The sequence below is a fragment of the Nematolebias whitei genome, chromosome 12 (genome assembly GCF_014905685.2).
Source record: "Nematolebias whitei isolate Nwh7 chromosome 12, NemWhi1, whole genome shotgun sequence".
Classification (NCBI taxonomy): Eukaryota; Metazoa; Chordata; class Actinopteri; order Cyprinodontiformes; family Rivulidae; genus Nematolebias; species Nematolebias whitei.
In genome coordinates, this window is record NC_056509.1 from 31515860 (window position 1) to 31522817 (window position 6958).

The window sequence follows — 6958 nt, forward strand, 5'->3', positions numbered from 1 at the left end:
ACCAACACCAGCTGATGACATGGAACCCCAAACCATAAGACTCGAAACTTGACACTGGACCTCAAGCAATGTGAATTCTGTGCCTCTCCTCTTCCTTTAGACTCTGGGACCTTGATTTTCAAAGGAAATGCAACATTTACTTTCATCAGAGAACATAACTTTGGACCACTCAGCAGCAATCCCAGGCGAGACGCTCCTGACAGTCTCTTGTTCAAGAGTGGCTTGACAAGGAATGCGACAGCTGAACCCCCATGTCTTGCATATGGCTATGCGTGGTGGTTCTTGAAGCAGATTCCAGCTGCAGTCCACTTTGTGCATCTCCCCAACATTTTAGAATGGGTTGTTTCACAATCCTCTCCAGGGTGCAGTTATCCATATTGCTTGTACACTTTTTCTAAATCTTTTCCTTCCCTTCGCCACTCTTATTTTAATGTTCTTGGACACAGAGCTCTGTGAACAGCCAGCCTCTTTAGCAATGACCTTTTGGGTCTTGCCCTCTTTGTTCAAGGTGTCAATGGTCGTCTTTTGGACAACTGTCTAGTCAACAGTCTTTCCCCATGATTGTGCAGCCTACAGAATTAGACCGAGACCACTTAAAGGCCTTTGCAGGTGTTTTGAATTGATTAGCCGATTAGTGTGGCACCAGGCGTCTAATACTTAACTTTTCACAATATTCTTAATTTGCCGATACTGAAATTGGGGTTTTCATTAGTTGTCAGTTAGAATCAACATTAAACATTTGAAATATATCAGTTTGTGTTAATGAATAAATAAAGTTTCACTTTTTGAATGGAATTACTAAAATAAACTTTTTCATGATATTCCAATTTTATGACCAGCACCTGTAATTTTTGTAAAGTGTGAATCTTGTTAAAGTCCTGTGTACTCTCCCACGACCGCTATTTGGCAGCCAGTCGATTATTGGCACAACACTGGTCCATATTTCCAGGTTGTCAGCGGTGACGCATAATAGATGCGACTTATACCGGACAATACGATGTCATGCTCAGACGCCGCCACATGTGGGAATGGCTGGGAGTCGTTTCTGGTCCCAGGTCAGCTGCTCTACCTCTACCCCATCCCAGTACCTCGCATGAACGAAGGATGAATCTATAAAACATTTAAAGACTGACTGTAGGATATAAAAGATTCACAGTAGGTTTTATTTCCACGTTTTATTGACATCTCATTTCTTGGCTTTGAAGTATTCTTCAATTACATCCTTGGCTTGAGACTCTTTGCCGTAATCCTGTAGACAGGAATAAAAATAAATTAAAATTTGGTCAAATTAAGTCATTTTTATATTACATGCATGAAAAATTGTAGAAAGTGTACAAAAGGCACATTGATCTAAGGTTTGTGTAAGTTAAAATTAAGACCCTTTGGGACCTACATGAATTACAAGTCACAATATTCAAGTAAATTTAAATTGCCTTTCATTTAAAACAGTCTAAAAATTCTACAATAAACCCGTTTCAGGAGCAGAGCACCTGGATATTTTCATGAGGAAACCTTAGTGTTTGTCTAAAACAATGGGGGCTGCTGCATGATGGGACTTTTGTTACAACCACAACACAAAAAGTCTTGGCAGCACAAAATGTGACAATGAACTGATGGACACATGCAACTAAATGCATTTTAGGATTTAAGAAATAGAAAACTGGACATGTTTTTACATTTTGAATTTAATCACTAAAAACCCTGTTGACTGCCCTTTAAACTTCACCTTAAAAACATCCTGATGCATGCTCAATAATGCAGGTAGAAAAATCTAACAAAGTTAAATCAGGTCCTCTGGACGGACTCACTTTGTGTCCATACAGAGGACCTGACTTTACTTTGTTGGATTAACCTTAAAAACATAATTTACCTTGATGACAACGCAGCTGCAGCCGACAACCTTTCGGGGTTTTCCTTCGCGGTCGATCTTGCACAGACCGACCCACTCACCGAGCTTCTTGTTGTCATCAACCTGCAATTCAAGTTCATGGAGGGGAAACAAAAAAAAGAGCCTGTTGAAAACTTAATGTAGAAGCACCACCACCTTAAACTACACAGCATGGGTTCTTGTGGCAGGCAGAAAGAACAGATGCCTCAGTGTCACATTTATAAAGGATCAAGTAGAAGCAGTGTGTACTGGCGTGTATCTCAGACAAAAATTGGGTAACAATGGCAATTTCCTCACAGCGTTCAGAAGAGGGAGCCAGATAATCATCAGCGATACAGCCGAACCATTTAAAGTTATCAGTCTAACACGGCTTCTGCAAAAACTAACTAAAGTTTTGGTTTTTATGATGCCAAACACCAAATTATAAACTTTACCTTGATCAGGTTGATCTGATGCTCAGCGCAGAGAGCCTCCACCAGCTTGACGTACATGGGCTCGTCACAGTTGGCAGCCAGAACGCAGAGATGGGCCTGACGTCTGTGTATAATAAAAATTAAGTTAGGAGCATGATAGGATTTGAGCACAATCAAAACAGTAAGTTCCATTTGAAAAAACTAACTGCGGACTTCTACTTATACTCAGCTGAAACCATTGTCTTAAAGTCAACAAATCACGAGAGCTCAGAATTACGTCTGCGTTCTAAATATGCAACAGTAGACTCCTGCACGCAGCTACAGAGACGACGATGCACCAGACGATCACAGTTTCTGTCATGTTTGTTCAAACTGCTGCCACACAGTGATCATGTCAAGACAGAAGACTTTTTGGTGCATTTATAAAATTGTTTTTAACTTTACAGGAAATTGTGGCATTACAGTTCTTTTTGTACATTTCAACTAGCGATAAGTCAGTCAGGCACTTTAGTTGTTCTCCACCCCCCACACCCTTAAATTTTAATAAATAAGCACTAAAGTACATCTGTAACTTCCATTTAGCCAGATTTTGTTTCATGGTGTTGAACTCAAATGAAATGGTAAATTGACTGTACTTGTATAGCATCTAATCAATAAGGGTGCACCGATAAATCAGGGCGGCCAATTTATTGGCCCAGATTTCTTTAGTTTTGGGAAATCGAAAATTGGCCAATACCTTCATGAGAAACCAATTTTACACTTTTTTTTTTATTTAAGTTTTAACAACAATTTTCTGAACGTCCTTGATATTTCAGAGCACTACCTGATGGCCAGTTAAAACAAGTTTGTATTGTTTCTAGGATATTGTTCAAGGGCATGTTTAGTAAAATAAGATGGGAAACTTTAAGGTGCATTGTGACCTTATAACACCTGACAGTGTTGGGTATAAAACAAAATCGGAATCGGCTGGTCAGACTTTTTAGAAATCAGTGATCGGCCAGAAAACTGCAACCGATGCACCTCTACTTACTCTACAAAGGTAATCTGAACAATTTCTACAGACTAATCGGTTTTTTATCACATTCATACACCAATGACACCTATCGGAGGCAATGAGGGGTCCACTGCCTTGCCTAAGGACACATCGGCATGTGACTGTTAGTGGAATCGAACCCCCAACCCTCCCATTGGAGGACAACTGCTCTAACCACTCAGCCACAGCTGCCCTAGTGACAGGAGTATGGGCACGAGTCCTCCATCAAGATGTACTACCCTTCCAGGACCTGCAGCTCAGTAAACGACCGTCCCAACAGACAAACCCGTCTGCTCTGATTGGACTGTTCAATTTGGGATTGACATGACGTTGACCAATCAGCCGAGAGGAACAAACGTCCTGTCACTGCAAGCTCAAACTCACAAAGTTAGGGAACTTGAGCACAGGTTTACTTTTCTTTTTTTTTTGCTTTGTATCTGGAAACAGGCCTCAATTTTTTTTTCAATATGTGATTTTATAAAAATACTTTTTTTTACACATTTTACCTGCACTCAAAACCAATTCTCAGCCATTTTATTTTACAAGTTACAAAAACGTAATTCACAACTACAAAACATGCATGACTGGGATTGGAACCCATACAGATGCCACGAGTTTCATAAAGAAAACAGTAATAAATGTTTGATATATAAAGTTACAGGGGCAGCTTCTTCATATCCTCGTGGACAACTGTTTGATTTCCAACTCAAAACATTTCCAGATGCAGTTAATATGCACATTCTTATCATTTTCACCAGTATTCCTTATGTTTAGACACACTACATATGTAAAGTTTTCAACTACAACTCTATAGTACAAAACTAAAATTTGTTTCATGCCTCTTAAACTGATACATCCGACATTTTTTCCAAATGTCGCACAGAAATTAATATTCATCAACAAAAAATAAAGATGAGGATGCGTCTAACTTACTTGTCCAGAGCCTTGGCAGCCTCACGGATACCGCGGGCAAGGCCATCGTGGATAAGTGCGGTCTTGAGCACTTCAGGGAGAGCGGTGTTGACATCCATCACACCTCCGGCAGCAGTGCTATCAAAACAAAGAGAAGCGTTAATAAAAATCAGCGTTCTCTTTGCAACACTGCCACGATGAGTGGGTGTGGTTGTATGGAGCTTCTGGCATGTCAGAAAGAGGTTTTCACTCATTGGAGAGTGAAGGGGTATCCGACAAAATGCGAATCATCATTCAACACCAAAAGTGGAAAACAAAGTGGTCAAACTGTTCGGTTTACAGCTGTAAGCAAATCAAAAACTTGGAATTTTAATGTTTTTAAAGTAATATTCTGCACGTCTAGGCAGTCTCATTTTGCTTCATGAAATCAGATTTCAGTTTTAAACTTGTACTCAGCTGAAATGAAAAAATAAAAAAACATTTGCTGATGGCCAAGAATGACACCTCAATGTATTCATGAGCAGCTGTGGAGTGAAGCGGTGTACACAGCACAGTATATCAATAAGCAGCATTTCTTATTTATTATATGAAGGAAATGTTACAACATTTTGTAATTAAATTAACTTTTCTGTACGTGCAATGAAAAAGACACACGAGGCAAATAAAAACCATCAGGGACCATTACAGCAGATGTGACAAGACCTAAGAGCTACATTTAAGATTTTAATTTAAACTAATTTTTATCCTAATTTAATCTCGAGAGCTACATTTAAAATATTTTTTGTAGGGGGGGGGTGGGGTGTTCAGAAGGACCAGATTTGGTCTTTGGCCTTGAGTTTGACATGTTTGGACTTAGTTATAATAAATAAAAAGGGATGGAGGAGGAATAACAACTGAACATTATAAGCAAAGTACACATCAGCAAAGTAGAGAAAACAAAAACAATAACAAGTACACAAACATGAAACAGCTGCTGGACAGATTTAATATCTACAAACTTCCATGAGGAATATAAAGGAGGTTCCTACAGGAATAGTTTTCATCTCAGCCCAGGCTGCAGAACATCTGCTGATGTTAAACGATTTACCGATGAGCAAACCACAACAAATTATTTTTTTATTTATTTACTGTATCCGTCTTGCTCTACAAATTTGATTTGACAGCTTCTACTGATGTTTGTGATGCTGGCAAGACATTTTCATCAGTGTTTTAACAGTCTGCCTTCACTAAACATCTATTTCTAATATTTCTCTTGTCTGTTCATCTATTTCTGAGACTAACCTGTATAATTAAAGGCTGAATGAAATCTATGTTGATGATGATAAACTAATCCAGACTCCTACTTGAAGTTATTGAGAAGGCTGTTTATTTGGGAGTGAAAAGGATGGAATGGCCTGCGTGCAGTCCTAACCATAACCCCTTAGAAAATCCAAGGTTTCAACTGGGGTGTACTGGTTTCTGAGTAACCAGTAAAGCCACACTGATCTGCAACAAATACTGATTGTAGAATTTAATGCCATCTTATTGCAGACCAAGGTGTTGGTGCCAGGCTGTGTGGTTCCTCCATGTGGAACCGGGCCCTGAACACTCCATCTGAAGCTTGATTCATTTCTTTCTCAGTTAGAATAAAAGTCTTTGGCATAAAACTGAATAAATTAGCAAGTTTTTATTTCCCATGGGCCCAAGTACTGAATGTTTCTCAACCAACAAATGCATCTTTGTATCACATGCGGCCCAATTTCAAGAGAAATGAGCTTCATTAAACAGTATTATTGTAAAGATTAAAATAAGCTTTTTGTTCCAAGTTTACATGCAGAATGGACTGTTGCCCAATGAGCCTGGTTTTAATGCTCGAGCATTTGGATGTTAAAAATATGAGCCTAAGAGGTAAAAACGCCCAGTTTTGTTCAATCTTGGTCTTATTAGATCTGAGCTCATTACAGCTGCCCAGAAGATCCTCAATGCGCTCAGAACAACGTCTGAACTTGCACCCGAGCTAGCATTTAGCTATGGTGTTTACGTCAACAAAACTAAAACAAAAAATGAGCAACACGTCCCTCATCCACGCACATCGTCTATAGATAATACAGCTTTGTTAAAACACTTCATCATAAATGATTTAACTTAAAAGTCCAAAAGAAAAGCGTCATGCTCACCCTTCCTCGGCCATTGTAGATTTGCGATGGATGGCGAACCCAAAGTTCTGAAATACAGTACAAATACAACAGGGGAGTTGTTATTCAACTCTAACGACATGATGTAGTTCATTTAAAAATTAAGATGCTTAAGAAATAGTGCAGATTGTGCCGACAGATGTGAAAACACACCCTGTTCTCCTCTCGGATAGCGGGGAAAGAGGACGTCACATTTCAGCGACAGCAGTTAATCACCGACAGGCCCCAACGCTCCATAGTTAGGCGTCCGACGCGCTGCCTATTGTAGTTTTCACTCATTTTTTTAAAACCGAAAACGTGTGTTTCTTGTGTATACATGCCACATAATTTTGTACATCTGTTTAAAATGTTTAATAATAATAATTTTTTAAAAACCGAATACGAATTTATATGAATACGTAGAAGTCCTTCGGATGAAGGATAAAACGTCTCAGCGACTAAAGAAACTGTGCAGTTTTTTTTTTTTTTACATTTAACAATAATAACGAAAAAAAACATACAAAAAATGCGAATGACAATATTACATTTAACAAATCTA

General features: G+C 38.9%; 1 protein-coding gene and 2 non-coding genes across 3 annotated transcripts; all 3 read right to left on the reverse strand.

Moving 5' to 3' along the window:
* Nucleotides 1–1160: 1160 nt before the first annotated feature.
* On the reverse strand, nt 1161–6618 carry rps12 (ribosomal protein S12). The gene is made up of 6 exons (XM_037685414.1): nt 6574–6618; nt 6403–6449; nt 4268–4384; nt 2323–2425; nt 1871–1972; nt 1161–1249 (listed from the first exon to the last, which is right to left on the reverse strand). The coding sequence occupies exons 2-6, from the start codon at nt 6414–6416 to the stop codon at nt 1187–1189; spliced, it is 399 nt and encodes a 132-aa protein (XP_037541342.1). The 5' UTR covers nt 6417–6449; nt 6574–6618; the 3' UTR covers nt 1161–1186.
* Nucleotides 2143–2225, reverse strand: LOC119418789. Its single transcript, XR_005187228.1, has one exon. It is a non-coding gene; the product is annotated as a small nucleolar RNA SNORD100 (small nucleolar RNA).
* On the reverse strand, nt 4474–4547 carry LOC119418782. Its single transcript, XR_005187223.1, has one exon. It is a non-coding gene; the product is annotated as a small nucleolar RNA SNORD101 (small nucleolar RNA).
* Nucleotides 6619–6958: the final 340 nt, after the last annotated feature.

Bases quoted from the DNA above. Each gene is read 5' to 3' on its own strand.
- rps12 (XM_037685414.1), bottom strand. The intron at 1,973-2,322 runs GTAAAGTTTATA...CTTGAATTGCAG, and splicing joins ATCAGATCAACCTGATCAAG to GTTGATGACAACAAGAAGCT. The intron at 1,250-1,870 runs GTAAATTATGTT...TCCTGTCTACAG, and splicing joins GCAGCTGCGTTGTCATCAAG to GATTACGGCAAAGAGTCTCA.